At 37.2% G+C, this 22,038-nt stretch overlaps 1 protein-coding gene across 1 annotated transcript; it reads right to left on the bottom strand.

The window, feature by feature from the left end:
- Positions 1-20,679: 20,679 nt before the first annotated feature.
- LOC311614826 (SNRPN upstream reading frame protein-like) lies at positions 20,680-21,169 on the bottom strand (the record flags this gene model as incomplete). The annotated part of the gene is made up of 2 exons (XM_084869954.1): positions 20,680-20,708; positions 20,965-21,169. The coding sequence occupies 2 exons, from the start codon at positions 21,167-21,169 to the stop codon at positions 20,680-20,682; spliced, it is 234 nt and encodes a 77-aa protein (XP_084726080.1).
- Positions 21,170-22,038: the final 869 nt, after the last annotated feature.

Genomic DNA, 22,038 nt, shown 5'->3' with positions numbered 1-22,038 from the left:
TTCAAATCTCTCCTGTTAATTTAAAATGATCTCAATTCAATAAAAGTCTAACCTCTGCAACAGAAAACTAGTCAGGCAATGAGAGCTCATTTTTCCCTCTGTCTGTGACAGTAGAGCTGACTGGAGGTTGTATTACAGTTAATCTGAATTTTTTTTTCTTGAAGAGGAAGTGCAGAACAGTCATTCAGATATAGTAAGCTTACTGCCGTCATAATATTCACCTCAAGATGGTTTCATATTCAAATAAAATTGATTTCCAGGGAAGCAGAGTGGTTTTTTAGAGAGGAGACAGAAAGAAGCCTTGCAGAATGAATATTCAGTTGCATTTCTAAGAAGCATCTAAAGCATTGAAGACCATTATTCATGGTTTGAACCTCCCTCCCAATGGTTGTATTGTTTGAACCTCCCTCCCAGTGGTTGTATTGAGATGTGCACAGTAGACGCAAACACAAGCAAATGACTTGCTCTTTCTAATTCATTAAGACAGTCCTGGGAAGGTTGGGTCCCAGATTGCTTGAGTCTCTGTCATACCAACCTGCCACATAGGCAGCCCAGACAGAAATTGAGTAGAGCAGGTACTGTATTACATTCCCATACAATCGGGCATGCACAAATAGATCAAATTGCCATGCTAAGTTCAATATGGTGATTCTGGATTTCAAAGGTAGAGAGCTTGAAGGGTTTGAACCCACAGTGCTTTCCTATGCTACACTCAGGTGTGGACAAACAACAACAACAACAACAGCACGCAAACAAACCCCACAGCCCTAGCTGGTTTGGCTCTGTGGATAGAGCATCCACCTGTGGACTAAAAGGTCCCAGGTTCGATTCCAGTCAAGGGCACTTACCCAGGTTGTGGACTCTATCCCCAGTGGGGAGTATGCAGGAAGCAGCCAGTCAATGATTCTCTCTCCATCATTGATGTTTCATTGATGTTTCTATCTCTCTCTCCCTCTTCCTTCCTCTCTGAAATCAATAAAAATATATTTAAAAGAAAAACAACTCACAAACCTATCTATCAGAGCCACTACCACAGAATTCTATGCACCCCTTTTTTCCTAATTGGTCCCAGGATACTTCCATCTGGACCTTCAAGGCTGAGTTCCCTTTTAGAATATCCCACTCACCTCCCAGCACGAAGAATACCAGTTTTGAGAACATGTGCAGTGCAACACCCAGTCACACTGACTTTGAAAGATTGGGGGTGGGGGCATCCACATACAGATTAAAATAGCACAAAGGGAAAAATTCTATAGCCTCAGAAAATACTTTCTCACTGAGTTTTGCTCACCAAAGTATAACTGCCCATAGTTTCTTGATATTCTGCTCTCTAAGCACTTTATAAATAAATGTATGCTGCCAGAGCTGCATACCTTTCATTTTTTTCTAGATGGGGGCAGGGTGGGTGTCATTTTGGGGTGAGCGTCAACCTTCATTACTCTAACCAATAGCTACAGTCTTTGCTTGCAGTTTAAGTGACCCTGAAATAATTTATACATTTTTAGAATCCTCTCCTAAGGCAGTTGAGCCAACCACAGATTATTAAATTCATTGAGTTTTTCCCTTTTACATATTTTCTTACTGCAGATGTACTAAACCATTCAGCAAAAATGTAGGATGCTGCAGAACAAGTAAAGACCTGCGGATCTGTAATAATTACAGGATAATATAGAACTAAAATAATTCTTCTGAATGTTGAAGTTTAATATCATCTGTTCTTTCCCTCCGCATTCCCAGTGGAACAATTGACTCAATTTTTCCAGGCACAAATCTTTAATAATCTCTCCTGAACTTTCTGAGCTCTCCTCCTGGCAGGACTATATACTGTAGCACGGCTTTCCCTTGACTGAAAGAGTCTATCATGTTTTAACTCACCAGACCTTCTTCGTCTCTCTCTCTCATCCCCCAGCAATGTTTTTAAGAACCAGTCTTGCCCCACCAGTGTAGCTCAGCAATTGCTGACAGTACTAGCAGTCTCCCATTTTCTCCCTTTTGGCCCCAACCTCTGCCCCACCCCAGGCCTTCCCCATGCCAATGTCTGTGTCCATGGATTATGCATATATGTTCCTTAATCTCCCCTCCCCTCTAAACCTTCCCCTCTGCCTCTAAGGTCTGTCGGTCTGTTCCATGCATCTATACCTCTGGACATTTTTTGTTGGTTATTTTGTTCATTAGGTTCCACATATAAGTGAGATCATGTGATATTTGTTTTTCTCTAACTGATTTATTTCGCTTTGCATAACAGTCTCCAGGTCCCTCCATGCTGTCTTACAGAAGAAGAGATCCTTCTTTTTTTCAAGGCTGCATTTCTTAGTAGATAAACATGGTAGCACAATGAGTTCAAGGAGGGAAATCTCCAGAAGGGAATATACTATCTCTGAGCCCCTAGAGGTCTGCATCACCTGCTATAAAACGATGCCACTGCACAGTATTTCTAGGGCCTGGCTCACAATCAAAGATCCTAATCTTTTGTTTCAGACACTAAATATGACCATATAGCCTTAACAAGAAAGGCAACTGCTTTCCCATGAGTTTGCTATTTTTCTCACTTGGCATAAATTGTTACTCATCCCTGGCGAGCAGGTAATTACAAGGCTTTTGTTTCACAGACCGGCTATGGCCTAATATTTCAGTACAAGTTTCTGAGTAAAGAAGTCACCTTGTGATTTGTAGTTGTGCTAGCCATAAATCTTGGTCATAGGTTAGGAATAGACTCAAAAATGTGTCAGTAATTCATGTTATGCTACGATGTCTCATTTAGCTTTAATATGATAGAGTGTGGCAGCTGCAGCCGGTGCCTAATCGCAGCCTCACAATGAAGCTGCCTGTGAGGAAGGAGAGGCCTCCACAGGAAAAGAAGCTGCTTTGCCCATCAAGCCAGGTTTAGCTTCATATCCATCCAGTGGCTCTTTCTGGCATAGGACAGAGGTTGCAGGGATGGCTCTAGGGTGTCTGAGGTTTTTCTAGTCTCAGATTTCAAATGATTAATCATCATAACACTCCTGGATCAATATGAGTACTTTCATTTTTCAGGCAGTGAAAAACTAAGGCAGAGATTCATGGGAAATGCATGTAAGAGATGAAATAAGAAAGAGAGAGAGAGAAACTTTCTAGTTTTTCTACATTTTGGTAACTGGAAATGGCAAAGAGAAAAGCCAGTTCTCATACCAAAAGTATGAGAGATGTGAGAATTTGACATCTAGCCTATCTTTGTTGGCTTTCTGCTTTTGAAAACCTAATGGATTGCTTCCTGCTATACAGTGTGCCAAATGCATAAAAATATTTCAAATATCCAGAGGAACTTCACATCCATTGATCAGGGTTTATATTGATTTGTGGCTATGAGAGAACCATTCTTTCCACTTCTCTCTGTTGTAATGAAAATGGAATGTATATTAATTTGAACTGAAAGGAGATATGTAATGGCAGAGGGTATTGTATTTTTTTTTCCATTTTGGTCTCAGAAAGTTGGTTACATTAAGTCATGCTATTTGTTTATGATCACAGTAATAACTCAAGCCAACAATTCATCCTAAAATCAAAAGGTATGTTTTCAGTATCTTCATTATACATCTGCTCATGGTAGAAGTTTGAGTCTGAATATACACCTGAAAGATATTTTCAGGTTTATAGGAATCACACACACACACGCACACATGCACACACACACACACACACACACGCACACATATTGTGTACAGCACTCATATGCACTCTTTATAGGAATATTTATCAGGTGCTACCCAAGATAAAAGAAAGTTACATTACCTCTGGTCCACAGAAATATATAATCAAAACAAAGTGATATAAATAAATATAAGAACATATATAAAAATGGAAAGAAGAACTAAACAAATCCAAAAATGAAATATATGAAAACTGAATTGTGGTAGGTTCTTGGGATTTGTAGAATTTTTTTATTGTAAAGAAACAGCTTGTTGAATTGGAGTTAGAATGATATTCCAGATATCTGGTAGAACAAGGCTTAAAACTTAGAAGTTAGAGACAGATGACTGGCAAAATGGACATTTAATAAAGCTAGCCTCTTAGAAGTGGAGGCTACACTTAAGAAAGTAAGAAGACAATTAAATGGGTAAAAAATATATTTAAATAAGTCAATTAGTCAACCTCTTTGCTTCTGGTCAAGATAAAACTAAGCTATTCATTACATATTGGCACCCAAGTTCTTAAAGTTTTATTTATCTATTTCTTTATTAAAGCAGATAATTTCAATAGTTTCATGGTTTTTTTTTTTTTTTGTGTGTGTGTGTGTGTGTTTTTTTTCTGATATGGTTTTTACTGACGTAAATTTTCCTACTATTAACATCTTACTTTAGAGGAAAATGGAAATAAAAAAATTTTAAAGGGTAATTCTCTGAATTCTTGGTCTTGAGAAAATATACCTTCAATTCCTAAAATATATACTATAAGTCAGAATTTTATTTGGTTTCAATTAACGTGAAAATCTTTAGACCCAAAATGCAGCTGTCAGCTTTTGCATCTTTTTTGTCTTATTTATCAGTGCACTGCTAATCTTATTCATTTTCTAAGATAATGTCATTGGCAAATAGTTTTCTTTTGGATGGGATATGAACAAAATTAGTAGTGAGAACCAAAATTTTTTGTTTTGTTCATGTTGGCATCATGCAGATCTTGAAAGATGCTGTTTCTTTTTCAAGTTTCTGTTCTTGTTTTTGTCATATAAACAAAGAATATATTGATCTTTGTATTTTTATTCAAACTGCTTTTTCTCATTCATTGAGCACCTGGTATGTCCTGGGAACTGCACTAGGCCTTAGAGATGTAAGAACTCTGCTCCAAGCCATTATCATCTTTCATCTGGACAACTGCAGCAGCTTTCTAAGTGGTTTCCCTGCCTTTAGAATGGCTTTCTTCCAACCTTGTATTCACTCTGCAACTGAAGTCAGCTTTCCAAAACAAAAATTTAATGTGCCACTCACTCTGCTGCTTAAAATGTTTCAAATGGCTTCATTTTGGAGGCTCCAAGATAAAGTCTCAATATACCTTACCTTGGCTTCCATGATCCTACACAAACTTCATCTTCATCCTGCACCATTTTTCACTTAGGTTCCAGACATACTAAATTTATTTCACTTCCCCGGGTGCTCCACATGGTGTCATTCACTTTGCCTGCTCAATAATCCCTCATTAGGCTAACCCCTGGTCTTTCTTGGATCTGATTTTAAAAGTCACCTTAGTGTAGTGTCATAGGGTTCACATGGTGAATTGTGAAATGTCCTGTTAGGTTGCCTTGCTTTATGTCTTCATAAAACGTTAATACATATCCCAATTGTAATGTATTAGTCTGCTGGGACTGTCATAACAAAATACCAAAGACTGGCCGAAACCGGTTTGGCTCAATGGATAGAGCGTAGGCTTGGGGACTGAAGGGTCCCGGGTTCGATTCCGGTCAAGGGCATGTACCTTGGTTGCGGGCACATCCCCAGTAGGGGGTGTGCAAGAGGCAGCTGATCGATGACTCTCTCTCATCGGTGTTTCTAACTCTCTATCTCTCTCTCCCTTCTTCTTTGTACAAAATCAATAAAAAATAAAAAAATAAAAATAAAAAAGAATAGAATCTATAAAAAAAAATAATAAATACCAAAGACTGGTTGGTTTAAACAACGGAATGTTTGTGGGGTTTTTTTCTCCCAGTTATGGAGGCCGGAAAGTCCAAGATCAAGGTGCCAGAAAGGTAGGTTTCATTCTGAGGTCTCTTATCTCGGCTTGTAGGTGGCCGCCATTTCTCTGTGTACCACATGACTTCATTATATGTGCACTTGCAGAGAGAGAGCTCTGGTGTCTTATCCTCTTTTTATAAGGACACCAATCCTATCCATTTAAGGCTCCACTCTATCACCTCATTTAACTCTTATTGCCTTCTTATAGGCCCTATCTCCAAATATTGTCACATTGGGCTCCAACAGAAAAAAAAAAATTAGAACACAAATCAATCCATAGCATGTAATGTTTATTACATTTTATTAAAAAATATATATTTAAGATCTTTTTTGCCTCTTAGACTGTAAGCTCTGGCACAGTAAGAACTTAAGTACTTTTGAGTGAATAAAGAAGAATAAGACATGGTCTGTGTCCACAAAAAGCAGTAAATGTAGCTTATTAATGAGACATAAATAAAACTTGTTATAGTACAGTTTAGCAAAATTGATTATAATTGTATGAACAAATGACCATTGGCAATAATCAATAATTTATTAATTCTGACCTAGTGAAGGTGAAAATGCTGTAGGAGTCAGAATCAAGGAAAGCTTCACAAAAGAAGTGGTTTTTTAAAGACTTCCGCATTGTTTTGACTATCACTATCATTTAAATTTGCTTCCAAAATACCAAATCTGTAATGGCGTCTTCAATGTGTATTTCCAAAGATATATGTGGGTTGGGTTGTGTAGGCTACTTCTTGAGCTTATAAAATCCACAGTGTACAACACAGTAGCCACTAGGCAAATGTGACTATTTAAATTTAAGCTAATTAAAATAAAATAAAATAAATCTTCAGTTGCTCACTCACTCTAGCAGAATTTCAAGTGCTCAATAGCCACATGTGGCTACCATATCGGACAGCACAAACTACAGAACATTTCTATTGTTGCAGATAACATGCTATAAGCAATGTATAAATTCACCTAATAAATTTATATTGTGAAACTATTATTTTCCTTGTATTGGGCTAGATTAGGGGTGTCGAACTCAATCAGAGAAGGGGCCAAAATCTAAAATCCAGCCTAAATCGCGGGCCAAATGGTTTACTGAACAGTCATAAACTGACAATGTCATAAACTGACAGCGGAGTGCAGTGATGACAGCGCGGTGCGGGCCACATTGCAAGGCCTGGCGGGCTGGATTTGGCCCGCGGGCCTTGTGTTTGACACATGTGGGCTAGATAGTAGGGTGCACAAAATAAAATATGGCATGTTCCTAACTTCACAAAGCTCATTCTAGAGAATTACCCCTGCTCCTTGTCTGCTAATTAGTTCATGATGAATTGCATTTGCCTGTTTTTGTAAAGTTCAAGATTACTATCTCTAGAAACATGTGTGATGCTTGTAGCTTGTCACATTCAAAGTTTCTCAGATGCTCACAAATCAGAAACATAGCTATGAACAAAATTTTGAATAAATTCAGTACTTATGTACCCATTATATGACCGTATTATGCTGAGTACTGTAGAAAATACATAAGAAATATGATACAAAATATCTTTCCTCAATAAATTTATAAATTAGTTAAAATGTTAAATGCAAAATGAATTTCTAAACCATGAGTATATTTCTATTATTAAAGTAAAATTGGGAGAATCGATTTACATAAATTTAATAAATTGAGAACAATAAAAGATAGTATGTAATCCAGTGTGGGATTATATAATATAAACTTAAAATCCCATGTAAATTCAGAGCAGAGAAAGAATTACATGAAGGAAAATGTTCAAGAAAGACTTTGGAAAGAAAGGGATGACAATTGTCAGAAAACCAACACAAGCTACTTATTGATTTATGTAACTGGAAAGCTCAGGTGTATACATTAGATACAAATGCATCCAAGGAATCCGAACAAAGTAATTGCCCCACTCTCCTCCCCGTCTCCATCTGTCAACTCTACTTTCCTCCCTACTGGTTCTATTTTTAGGAAGACCCTCCTTTCCTAGTAGCAAGATGGTTATCAACAACTCTAGGTTTAACTCTTTCAGGAAATCCCAGGAGATGTTATCTACCTCTAATTCATTCTGCTTGGGTCCTATTGTTATCTATGAGCTAATCATTTAGCCAAGAGAATGCAATGCTCTGAGTGGTCAAGCCTGGTTCACAAGCTATTCACTTGGGAAAAGGGAGTCCTGAGAATTGGGTAGGTGTAATTCCACACAGGAAATACTAAAAGTATATCAAAATTAAACAAAAACAAGAGAATGGAAGTTGCATAAACAACTAAAGTCTGAGTCAAACTAGGTCATGAGAAAAATATCCTATTTGCTTCTTTCTCTAGTGAAAGGTGAACTGGGTTTCCAAAGAAATTGAAACAGAATAAAAACATAGAGATGAGAATAAGTGTACCATCTCCAGAAGATGAATTCTGTTTCATACATGGGAATTTATCAGGTAAGAATTCGTACATTTGGTTTTGATTTACCATCTTTAACATACTCTGGATGAAACCTTTTGTAGTCTTGGCTGATCCAGTTAACATAAAACAGAAACAAAATAATAAGCAAACAAATTGGTAAAATCCATACCTGGCACGCTATGTCAAACTGCCTGCTTTTATCTTTGATGTTTTCTATATATTTCTTGATTTATATGTGTTCACTGAACTTGATCTAGTCTATTAGTGTGAATGTTTCTTACCAACACTGCCACCCACCCTCTACCTTCCTTGATTTAAAAAAAAAAAGTTCCATTTTTAAATATGTTCTTAACATTTGGGGTGAGCCAAACTCCATAGTACAAAAGCATGACACATCTCATCACAGATTAATCTTAGCATATTGGAAAAATTTTCAGAGCTGCCAATTTTTCTCAGAAGCTTCAAAAGTCCAGTTCTGCTATGGCACTGAATACTTTAGTGAGGCCTCTGACAACCACATAAATAACTCTACACTGTGGCTTTTGCTATATTGGGCATCTCATCCAAGCCAGTGAAAGCATTCTGCTCCAAACACAAAATATAAAGGGTGGATTGTTTGTAGAAAATTTACAAATAGTAATAAAACAGACTAAAATCCAGTCTGCTTTTTATTATCACCATGCACCTGCATTTTAAACAGTGTCAGGGATAAAATACTTCTCTGGGGAAAAAACTCTTTGATTAATTTGAGTCAGAGTTTCTCATCTTCAGGACTATGATATCTTGAGCTGGGAAACCTTGCTTGTGATGAGAGCTGTTCTGTCCATTGTAGGATGTTTAACAGCATCCCCAGCCACTACCCACTAAATGGCAGTAGCACCTTCCTTCACAGTTATAACAACCAAAAATGTCTCTCAACTTTACCAAATGTCCCCTGGAAAGCAAAATCAACCCTCATTGTGAACTACTGCTCTAAATTCAAAACAATTGCAATGATTACCATAAAGATTTAATAATATATATTATTTTTAATAATAATGCTTATTTCTATTACTTATCTCATAGTTAACATTGCATTTGACATGAAAATTAACTTGAAGAACTTTTAGTTACAAACTTGACCTCTGACACACATGTATCTCTCGATGTGCATTCATTTCAAGAAGTTCATAAATAATAGTTTAAAGGCATCTGAGCACACCTTTGATAGAGTTCACATCTCCAAGCTTTGTGCTTCTGCATATTCCTGCATTTAAATAACAGAAAGGAAACTTTCCATTTAAATAAATAAATAAATAAATTAAATAAATAAAATAATGGAAATGTTTCCCTTTTTGGAGATATATAGGATGACTAGAGGCCTGGTGCATGCAATTTATGCACTGGAGGGAAGGGGGACCCTCAGCCCAGCCTGCATCATCTCCAATCTAAGCATAAAAAAGAGTTAAATTTGGAAAAGTTAAGGACACTCCAAATCCAAAAGATATTGTCTGCCTTTGCTCAGGGAACCAAAAACCACATGCAATGCCTGTGAAAGTCTGAATCCAGAGTAAAGGAAAGCTGCTAGTTTTAACAACCCACACTAAAAACTGTAATTAGAATCACAAAATTATCGCTATTACATGAGTCTTATAATCACACAATCTTCTATGTAGATGAAAAATCAAGTTCAAATTATCTACTCATTGAGTCCATAGACAATTCAGTGACATCTGTAACCCAAAATAAATATATTACATATGCTTAAAAAAAGTAAATTAAATAAACAAGAGAAGGAAGATAAAGGCAAAAAATAAAAGCTATATCTTTTCTTGAAAGAGAAGATGCTGTTTTTGGATGTGAAATAACTAGATATAAAGTTTCCTCGATCTAGAACTTGGCAGCCTGTTGTCTGGATAAACTAGGAGCCAGTATGAAAAGCTATTTCATTTTAATTTTTATTTTAGTGAACCACTCATTAAATAAAAAATTATCCAATAGATATCAGTCTTATATACTAGTTCTCTTTCTATCAGGGATCAGTTTATAGCTAATCTGATTTTATGCCATGTAAGCCAATTTTATTAGCATATTATCAAAGCAGGTTACCAGTCAGCTGTGCTTCTTCAGTAGATAAAATGATATAATTTCTTCTGTTGTGGATGTTCTATTGCTTCCCATTTTTTGTGCAGATATAAGCAGGGGGGTGACTACATCATAAACTTGTATATTTATCTTGTGACCACATTAATGTCAGAGCTCATATTCTTGATCTTACAGGATTTTCTAACAAAGCCCTTCTGGAATAAGTTAAATATAAAGACATAAAATAGAGTTACCAAAAATGTATGAGAATTTCTAAAGATTTAGATATATGAATAAACCGAATCTGGGACTGCCATTTCATTACTTCTCATGAGGCAAGGTTATGTTTACAATAATTACTTTCCTTAATATGCTACAGTTGAACATTTTAATACACATTTCTAATTTAAAATAAATCAGCCCAAAATAATTTGTTTCTACAAATTTGATTAACCCTTTTCTGCACTTTTTACGCTAAGAAGAGCAGAGAAAAAAACTGCTAAAAGATAATAACCGTTGTCTGAGATGAAATGTAAGTCCCCTCCAGCTCACCCCCAGGAATAAAACAGATTTAAATAAAAGTTCCAGCTAGATGTGATCTCTTCCTCATATATCATTGTGGAGGCCCAACATCCATGACTAATTCTACATGCAATGGAAAGCTTTTTTTATGTCAACTTACTGTATAATAGTAGCTGTATAAATTTATAAACCATTAGAGATGCCATCATTAACCATTGAACAAGCTTGACTTTTGATTCCAGAATGGTTTAGAACCACATGACACTAAGAAGAAATATAGCAAGGACAATAATAACTGGAAAACTAAAGATCAGATTTCATGCTTTTCTTGGGATTATGATCTTCCCTCAAAGTTGGCATCTTGGCATTTATAGTTTCCTGGCACACTTTCATATAAATGAACCTTTCCTTTTGATAGCTTTGTGCAGCATTTATAAGAGTGGATATTTTGAATGTCCTTTCCAATCACCTAGAGTGATAATATGGTGAATTGGCCTGGTCTTTGAATAATTTAAAGCAATTTTGTATGAGTCAGAATAAAGCTGGCTATGCCACTAATTTATTTGCCATTTGTATAAAGCCCATTATTCCATTCGGTAACTATGGCATATGAAACAAGTGACCTCCAAAGGCACTGCAACAGTAGTAAAGGGGAATAGAGAAAGCATACATAGTCTTTACTGGCTCAGCCCAGAAAAGTCACACATCACATCAGCTCCCAACCGTGAGCTAAAACTAGTTGCATGGCTCCAATCCAACTGCAAGGCAAAGTGGGAAATGATAGGAAACGTTCACAAGGATGTTGGTTGAGTACTATCTCTGCTGTAGACATTTCACTCATATATGCTCCTCTCATGGTCATTCTACTTCTGTATCTGGGATACAAAGCTCAACTACTTTTTAGAAAACTTTATTGTTGAAAGTATTACATAAGCTCTCCCCCCCCCCTTTTTTCCCCATTGACAAACCTCAACTATTGATTAACTCCATTTTGCCTAAGTTCAATAGCATGACTAAACTTCTGCATTCTCATTCATTGATAATAAAAGAACCAGATGTAATAAGTGAAGTTTGTTTTGAAGTGAGCCAATTGTGGTCAGTTGAGAAACCTGATCTGCTATATACATTATATGAATAGCTTAAATCATGCCTCAAAAATACTTTGATTTGAATCTAGGAAACCAACACACCTTGCTTGCTGATTTGAGGCAACCATTTTGAAATTGGTTAAGGGTTTAATCCTTAGACTGTCACAATTGCCTACAGGCTGCCTTCAATAACATTGATTTGGCTGTCAAGTTGGGGTAAAATGTCAACATCTCATACTATCCAATTAAGGCTTTAGAGACATACTTCTTCTTACAGAGGAACAAAGGTCTGTGTCTCTTTATGTCTCACATACCTCAGTGTATTGCAGTGTATAACATCATATTATAGAGATACAAATAACTGTGGAACATGATACAGCTGGGACACCAATTCCAACCAAATAAAACACATATGCCACTAACATGGCAGAAGCTGCCCTAATCAGTAATGATTTACAAGGATAGTAGTGGCACATACGTATTTTTCCTTTACAACTTGGGTTGTCAAAAAGTAGTAGCTCTGAAATTTTGCACATGTGACAAAAAATATTCTATCTGAAACCCTTGAATTCCCTATTATTCTTTGAATTTTAATGAAATTTAAGCATGGACAACAGTCCTGCAGAATAGCACCCAAACTTGTCAGCCCATTTGGCATGGTTCACTAGTCCTTAATAGTGCCAATAGTAATAGGAGAGTCACCCGATACTGTTCTCGATGGAAACCAACCAAGAAATCCTTTAGCTGTTTGCAATAAACAATGGTAATTATATAGCTTTGTTTGTGTTGGAAACTTTTGAGATGCTTTTATTATTTCAGGATAGATTTTAATTTAAATTTCAAAATGCATAAAACTGACTAGATTTATTGGACAGAAAATTCAATATGAATGAAGTTATATACTTGCTAGCTACCCCCTCAAATTCTGTTCTCCTTTTCTTACTACATACATAGCTTCTCAGCTGGAGACACTTCAAAGCTTCCCTGGCAAACCAACATGGACATATTATGTTCTTGCCAAAGGAATAAGGACACCAAGGAGTGTGCAATTTCTGCCTCACATGTTTAAAATGAAACTGCTTGCATTGGCACCTTCTTTTCTTGCCTCCCACGAGATGGAACACAGGTGTACCAGCAATGCAGTTTTGAGCATGCCTTCTTGGAAATGCCCTATGAGATGGCAGAGCAACAAGATGGAAGGAACCTGTATCCCTTAGTGCCCTTGCCAAGCAGAGGAGCTCCACCATCATAGACTAGCCAGACTTTACATAAGACATTAAACTTCTGTTTTATTTAGGCCACTGTGTTTTGAAGGGTCTCTGCTAAAACAACTTAACCTTGACATTTACTACAGCATTTGCCTCTTGTGCCCCATGTCACATCCACTTGGCCCACCTGTGATATCAACTGCAGCCTTCAGTGAATAGCTGTATATGAGTGCAGATCTATCTCATGATGACTGTGCCTCTCAATGAATGCCATGCATCTTTCTAATCTTTGTTTCAGGGCCTTGACCAATGCCTCAGCAGCCCTTTCCTTCCACATGTGGCCCTCAAGTAATGGGGGACAAGAGAAAGTGAGTGAATACCTCTCTTCCTTCAGGCAGACAGTTCTGTTAGGATAAATGGTTAAGAGAACTAAAAATGTCTAACCCAAAGAAGACTCACTAGAACTCAATAAGAGTTGTTAAATACTTGAAAGGCATGTGCAGAGAATTCAATTAAATTTCTATAAGATGCCAAATGGAAGAATAAAGACTAAGAGGTAGAAGATGTAGTGAGAAAGATTTCAGTTCACTATAAGTAAGAACTTTATAAATTCAAAACTGTTTAAAGTTAAGTTTCTGAAGCACATTTTTCATATAGAGTGAGAGATGACTTAAAATCTCCTAACAAACTGCAACACCTGGTTTTCTGACCAGGCACACAAGGTCCTTCAAGAACTCTCTCTCCTGCCATGGCTTCTCCTGTTCTCTACCTCACCCCACCTAAAATAAGCCATGGAAAACTATTTTCAGTTTTTGTAACACACCAGCCTGTGTAATCTCTCTGTCTTCACTATGCTGTTCTTTCTGCCCTTTCCACTTCACCATCTATTTGTTCCTCTAGTAAACCTCACCCTTCACAACCCAGATTGGGTATTTCTTCCTCTGAACCCTGCCCCACTCCCACACATCCACACACAAGAGTTAATTATTCTTTCCTCTGAACTATTGTATTTGCTTCTTTCACATTATTATTTTTTCCATTACTGCTCACACTGTAGTACCGTGTTTCCCCGAAAATAAGACATCCTCCTGAAAATAAGACATCCTCCAAAAATAAGACCTACTTACACAGAAGGTCTGAGTGAAATATAAGGCATCCCCCGAAAATAAGCCCCCCCCTCCCCCAGGCTAAACATTAGATATTTGGTCCACTGATTCTGAAAGAAATGGAGTCACAAGAAATTCACCAGGAAATTCAGGAATTGGATTGTTATGATGATGTTCCAGAAGATGCTGACATGATTGTCATTGAATAAATGAGTAAATTCTTGATACTGTAGGATTCACAGTTTGTCTGGTTTGTGTTGACAACTACCATACTACCGTACTGTATACAGGTAATAAATTTCCTTTATTTTCATTTAACAATAAATGTGTACCGTATTCTTCTTCATGGAAAAATAAGACATCCCCTGAAAATAAGACCTAGCGCATCTTTGGAAGCAAAAATTAATATAAGACACTGTCTTATTTTCAGGGAAACAGGGTACAATGATCTGCTTGCATGTCTGTCAATTCTACTAAACTGTGAGTTCTTTAAAATCAATAAGAGTATCTTAATTTTTCTGCCTGCATTACTTAGGAAGATCTCTGACACATAGTAGGCACTCAAATATTTAAATAAATTAATATAGAAAAGAGAAAAAGGAAGGAAGAAAGAAAGGAAGGGAGGGAGGAAGAGAGAAAGGGAGGGAGGAAAGAAAGTTGGCTGAGAATTTTTGTTGTGATAACTTAGAGAGAACTGAATCATCCAGCACTGTTTTTCTAACTTACCCTTAAGGTTTGTTCCAACTCTGAGTGTTTGTGATTCTTAAAAAAATGCCAGCTGCTCAAGGCTAATTAGACTTATTTAAATGAAAATTAGTTTAAAATACCAGTCATCCTATAGTGAGTAAACTTTATCTCAAAGTAAAAAGAAATGTTATGACCTGTTAAAATCTTAAATGGTTGGATTACACCACTCAAAAGTTAGTAAGTGAAGATTCTATAATAACATTTAGTACCAGCTTGAAAATAAATTGTACCCATCTTATACTCACTGTTTTAGAATAGAAGTAAATGTTGTGTGTGTGTTCATACTAGTATATGTGTGTGCATGTGCATACATACCTATGAGTAGTATGCCATGTATCCTCTGAATTGGGTTAGAAAATCTTAACTCTATGATGAAAAAAGTAAAACCTATCCCTATGCCTTAACTAAATCCTCATAGCTACAGAATTGTGCAGCTCTCACTTATTAATACCATTACCTCATGACCCTCTACCTCAGACCCAGCAGGACACTAGGACAGTGCTAGTCTAATAGACAAACCAGGCGTGGTTTCCTGCTTCTCATTGGCATCTTGGTTAAGGTGTCTCAGAGCTCTGGAAGATCATTAGGGGCAGCTCTCTGACTCTCACTTCAGTCACTGTTGGCATGGCCACCCCTAAACCAGGGAGCCACAATAACAAGAAGCTACCTTATACCTTGCCCACATCTTCCACTCAAGTTCCTTTACTGTGTCCATCTACCACCTACTATCGCTGAAGAGAACCCAGAGATGAGGTATAATTCTATTTTACTCACAGCCTTGGTGGGCCTTCTCTGAATTGAGACTGTGTTTCAATACTGATGGTAATTGTTAGAACTGCTCCTTGGCCAAAGCTATGTGAAGATATGAAATTTGCACCTTTAACAGTCCTTTATAGTGTCCTTTCTTCCCTTTAAGCATTTCAGTGCTTAGGATCCTTACAATTCTTGGCTGTCCAGGATCCTCCACATGGACACTCTTCATGAAAGTCTTCAGTAATGAGAACTAGTCTTTGACCACATTTCAAAATGACTAGCTAGATCATCTAATTGATTAATGTATGATAATTATGTTAATGGATCCTATTCACTAGGATGGAATCATGGCTCCACTACTTTCTTGCCCTGGAGCAAGTTATTTAACTTTATTTTGCCTCAGTTTCCTCATTTGTGAAATAGAGATAACAAAGGATATCTTACAGGGCTGTTATGAGAATTACACAAATTAATACAGATAAAGCAATTAACATAGTGAAAAGGGAAATGGGAGGGGGGCTTGCAACCTAGATCAGTATCTGGTTAAGACTCTAGTCTTATTTCCCCACTCTGACTGACTTGGGCAGAGCTGCAGGGATCCTCAGGGGCCTGCCACAGGAGGAGATATAGAGGTCAGAGCCCCCCCATAAGTTCAGCTCAGGCTTTGGATCCGGAATTTCCCTGGACTAGCAGACCTATGAAATAAAATTAAACTTTCCTCCCTCAGAGTGCTGGCGGATCTTTCTCCCTTGCATTCTCCCACAATAACACATGGCATATAGTAAGTGCTCAATAAATATTAGCTATTAATAATCATATTTTAGGAGGGAGTTTAGTGTTCAGTCAGGACTTCACAACTTATGGAAACCCCTTGGGAGTGATTTTGCTGGCCTTTATTTTAACACTCGGCCTGCTCCGTGAGGGGATTTTAGTGGTTACTCTGCAAAGTTATACAATGTGGAAAGAGCAATGAGAGAATATGTGTCCTTCCACGCTATCAGAGGTAAAGCTCTTTAATTATTATAAAACTAAAGAATCCCTTTGAGATGGGCAACTACTCTAAGAATATCTTGAAACCAACTAACTCAATCTATTTTCTAAAACCCTCGTGTCTTTTGAGAAGTCTTTACAAAGGCTTTTCTCCCTGGTTTCTATCAAGTTATGACTTTTATCTTTCATTGGGTTGGGCTTGTGCCCTTTGACACACTTTAGCAGACAAAACTTGTTCCTGTGCTTGTCCTTATACATCTTTTTAAAAATTATTTTAATTTATAAATGGAAAACATTTGGAAGAAAAAATTGAAAGAACACAAAACATGTAGGCAATGTTTCTTTACTCCATTAGCTTCTCAAATCTTCACTGTTCACCAATCCCCAAGATGCAAACCCGTCCTCTAAAAAGATCTTCAGCCACCAACAATGATGATATTAATAGGGATATGGATCCCTTTCACAAAAGAAACCAATGAACCCCATTATAGCAAGTCTTATTGCTGTTGCTGTGGCAATCTTCTGGAATTCTTTTCAATCAGGTCACTAGCCTCTGTGGCCCCCCACCTCCGTTGGAAGCCACCCATTGTCTTCACTAGCAGAGAGGTGTGCACAAGGAACCTGGAAGGCTGGCCAACCTTGAAGGCTCTGAAAAGTCAGAGCCAAGCACCTACTGTCTAGTTGAGACAAAGGGAACTGAAGCAACTTCCACCTTTTAGTCATATGTAAATCCTTGCTGATGGGCTATCCTGGAGCTATCCTTGGAATCGCCTGCCTAAGGGCTATGGATGTATCCCAAAACCTGAATAAAAGGGACTGCAAGGCCAAAGCAAACCAGAGTCCTTCCTCTTGAGCTGGGCTCCCTTCTGGCCCCCAATTCCCAAATTTATATTTTCTTGTCTAGTCTCATGTGTGTGCAGCCTCCTCCAGAATCTGAACCCTGAACCACGCAGGACATGAACCCTGAACCACACAGGACGTTGGGGGGGGGGGGACACTCGCACTCACCCCCTGACACACACACTTCCTTTCATTGGTCCTTTGCCTGTAGACCTCCTTATATATCTTAATGACAGATATTAAAAACCCCAGGATAAATGTATTATGACACAATGTAATATGCTGGAAGTCATTTTTCCTTTTCATAGGGATAATTTCAGTTACAGAAGTTGGTATTTTAATGTAAAACATTCAGACAAGTTTTTTAAATTGATTTTTAGAAAGAGAAACATTGATTTGTTGTTCCACTTATTTATGCATTTATTGATTGCTTCCTGTATGTGCCCTGACCAGGGATCAAACTGGCAACCTTGGCGTTTCAAGAAGATGATCTGACCAACCAAGCAAGGGCCAAGCAAGTTCTAAAGCCCTGTTATCTCTGCAATGATTTAGTGTCTAGATAAAATCTGCATCCTTTTAAAAACTTGACTTTTTTTTTCAGCTTTTTGCTTTTTTCATAAATGGGAAAAGTAACCTGTTGTGTGAAGAAGCCACAGACTGAAAGCAAAAAGGAAAGACAGGAAGGAGGGTACATAGTTTCATATCATAAAGCCAAGGTAGGAGAGAGAGCAAATCCTGCTCATTATTGTCATCTCTTTACCACTGATACTTAAATGTGCCAGAGTAGAGGGTGATAATGCACACCTTGATCTATCTTCCTAATGAATGTCTGTTTAGTGAGACTTTAGCTGTCTACTTGTGTTGGTCCAATTCTATTCTTCTGTTTTAAAACATTCACAGTTCTTACTTCTCTTCAATATTTTATATTTAAAAATTTTTTTATTGAGGCTTGCTCTCCCTCCCAGGAGCACATCCGTGCCTCCACCACCCCTTTCTTTCCCCACAGGCATGCACCTCCTAAACTCTAAGGGAGCCCATGAAGCTTGCAACCGGGGCAGCAATGGGCAGCAACAGTTCATCCCAAGCAAACCCCTGAATGCCACCCCAAGGCCCCCTTTTTCTCTGAATTCTTAGTGAGCCAAAGAAGACCAGCCTAGGCTCATTTTCTCAGCCCATCCTGGTTTCATTATCCCCAGCTTTAATAAACATCCTCTAAAATTAAAAATATATAATGAAATGTTAGCTTTATATGTTCTTTCCTCCCCTCCAAACTCAGACACTAGCTAACCCCTTTGACTTTTCTTGAGTGGCCACTTATCGCCTGAGCTATTTCTGTCATGGGCTTAAAAGCACTATGTATAAGTCATTCCCTATTTTCTTCTCACTCCCTTTCAATTCAAAATATATGCTGTCTTGGCAATACAGAATGATACATTTCAACAGAGCACACTTTATAAAATGTCTGTTAAACCATTTTTATGTTACAGAGTAGCAAATGTTCATGTCTTAAATATTGGCCAATTCTAGGTACTTCAGAATGGAGTTTATATAATGCATGCTCCAAATAAAAATATCATAGTATGTCATAAAGTTCACTTAATGGTATTATCTTCAAATAAATGTTTCCATCTATCCTGTTCCTGAGACCATTTTCAATTATAAAGTGTAAAGTAAAATTGAAATTGTCAAGTCCCATCAACAAGTGTTGATTAAGCATATCTCAGCTCTTTAAACCTACTATCGATTGTAATGCTGAGAACATATATTTCTTTCTTGATTTCTCTTTTTGTTATTGCCTTTCCATGTATCTTTGTGATTTATAATCTCTAAGCTATTGAGCTTATGAATAAGGCTACTAAAATAACTACAATGTTCAACTAAATTGGGAGAAAATCAAACTTTTTTCAAAATGACTTTCTGAAATAAATGGCCAAGGGCAAAATTTGAAAGTTAAGCAAAACCCTCTGTATTTCTAAACAATTTATTCTTTGACCATACAGAATAACTACTTAAATCATTATAAAACTAAGAGGTACAGTAGGTACAATCGATCTGCATTATTTTCAGATTCTGTATTTGGAAATTTGCCTCCCTACTAAAATTTATTAGTAAATCATAATTCAAAGTCCACACTCCCTATGCATTTTTTTGTCATTTGTGAACTTGCCCCATGGTGAGAAATTTGAGGAACCTATGTGAAGGTTCCCAGCTGAAACCAAATAGGACAACATGTGGCCTTCTTTTTTCAGCACCTATACAATGTAATAAAGAAATTATCCATGAAAAAAAGGTAATTGAGAACCTTCAAACATTCTCTTTAAGCATTCTTAAAAACAAATTTGCTGATCAAAGGCATCTTTATTGTTTGGAAACAAAGAATCATCTTTATCAAAATAAATCTACCTAATTTCAGCACTCCTTTTATAGAGAAGTCCAAGGGCATATGACCCAGTGATCTTGGCATAGAAAGGTACTTTGTTAATTTATTTGTTTAGCTGATTATTTTGACAGTTTTAACTAAATCCCATTTAAAATACAGTTGATTATTGTTCTTCTGCAATTTTCTTTGGTGTTAGGTTTATCAAATTTTTTTTGGTGTACTTTTTAAAAAAATGTATTTTATTGATTTTTTACAGAGAGGAAGAGAGAGGGAGAGTTAGAAACATTGATGAGAGAGAAACATTGATCAGCTGCCTCCTGCACACCCCCTACTGGGGATGTGCCTGCAACCAAGGTATGTGCCCTTGACCAGAATCAAACCCAGGACCCTTCAGTCTGCAGGTTGACGCTCTATCCACTGAGCCAAACCGGTTTCGACTTGGTGTACTTTTTGATGGTGACTTTTTCTGTTTTAAATGGATCCCAAGCATAGGGTGGAAGTGCTACCAAGTGTTTCTAAGTGACTTACAAAGAAAATGAATGTGTTAGATAGACATCATTCAGGCATGAGTTATGGTGGTGTTGGCTATGAATGTTATTAAATCTATAAAATCTATTAAATTAGGTATATTTAAACATCAATACACATAAAACAAGGTTATAGATTGACCTGGTTGATGAAGATGTTGTAACCAGAGGCTAGCAGAAACCTAACTGTGCATTTCCCCTATGAACAATGGTTTATAAAAAACATAACTACCACTTTTAAAACATAACTACCACAGATAACAATAATCAAATGTATTTTAAACTGCAATTTATTTAGAAATGACAAAAAGTCAGCTACACAAATAGATGAATAAATACCTTTCTATGCCAACATCAACTGGGGCATAGGCCCTTGGACTTCTCTAAAAAATAAAAGGAGTACTGAAATTAAATTGATTTATTTTGATAAAGATAATTCCCTGTTCCCAATCAATAAAGATGTCTTTGATTAACAAATATGAATGCTTAAAGAATACATTTGAAAATTCTAGTTACTTTTTTTCCCCCAATGAATAATACCTTTATTACATTGTCAGCTGATTCAAATACATTGATACATCATCAGCTATTTTTTTGCTTGGAACCAATACTTTGAGGTTCCTATACTGCTTTAGCTACTTTTTGGTATCTCAGCTAAAAATGCCTGTCTCAGTTCCACCTGGAACTCCACCACAGGTACTTGCTGCTGCTGAGATTGTCTCAGGAACAGTTGACATTCTTGGTTGCTTAATGAGGCTGTCCTACATTTGCCTTGGACTTGCACCTCTGGTACGTTGTTGTGTGTAGTCTGTCTCAGGAGTATGCAGTTCCTGGCCCGCTCCATCAAGTCGCTGGCCACTCATTCCAAAGCATCAGACATCCCCAGTAGCCTCTCAGCACTTCTTAGTTACCTTATAAAAAGTAACACAGCAACAGTGAACATGTGTGATCAGGATACCAACATAATTATTGCCAAGGTAAATAACCCCATAGAGTGAAACAGTTTAAAAGTCAGGTATCAGAGAGATTTTTCTCTTTGTCTAGCTTCCTAAAATGCATATAAGATACTGCATACCCATCCAGGTGTGGCTCAGCGGTTGATCATTGACCCAAGAACCAAGAGGTCACAGGTCGGATTCCCAGTCAGGGCATATGCCCTGGTTGCAGGCTTGATCCCCAGTAGGAGGCGTGCAGGAGGCAGTGGATTGATGATTCTCATCATTGATGTTTCTATCTCTCTTTCCCTCTCCCTTCCTCTCTGAAATCTATTTTTAAAATATTTTTAAAAAGATATTGTATAAGTTAAATGAGGCCAAATGAAAACATATCTAGGTGTGATTTTGTTGTGGGGTGAGGTGTTTGGTTGTCATTGGTTATTCTTTAAAGCCAATCCTGTCCCTTGGGATAGGAAATGCCTTAGATATAAGTACTATTCTTTTGCTTTGAACTAATTTATTCTGGCTAGCATTTCCATTCTTATAGTACCAAATTTGCAATCTATGGAAGTCTACAAAGTGTTTGACAAGTGACTAAATTACAAGCAAAGTAGTGTTCCATTCGTTTGCATTTTAAGTGCAATGATATACCCCAAGTAAGAAGGGCTGTGAAAAGAACAACAGAACCACACTGATCATTCTAAAGGCAAAGCACAATAAGTGTTGATTAATGTGAGATTTATTGACAGGTTATGAACCAAGGAGCCAGCTGGTCACT

This window comes from Pipistrellus hanaki (assembly GCF_964339955.1).
Source record: "Pipistrellus hanaki genome assembly, chromosome: X".
In the NCBI taxonomy this organism is placed as follows: domain Eukaryota; kingdom Metazoa; phylum Chordata; class Mammalia; order Chiroptera; family Vespertilionidae; genus Pipistrellus; species Pipistrellus hanaki.
The sequence above is the reverse complement of the archived record's forward strand: the minus strand, read 5'-3'. Positions and strand labels throughout refer to the sequence as shown.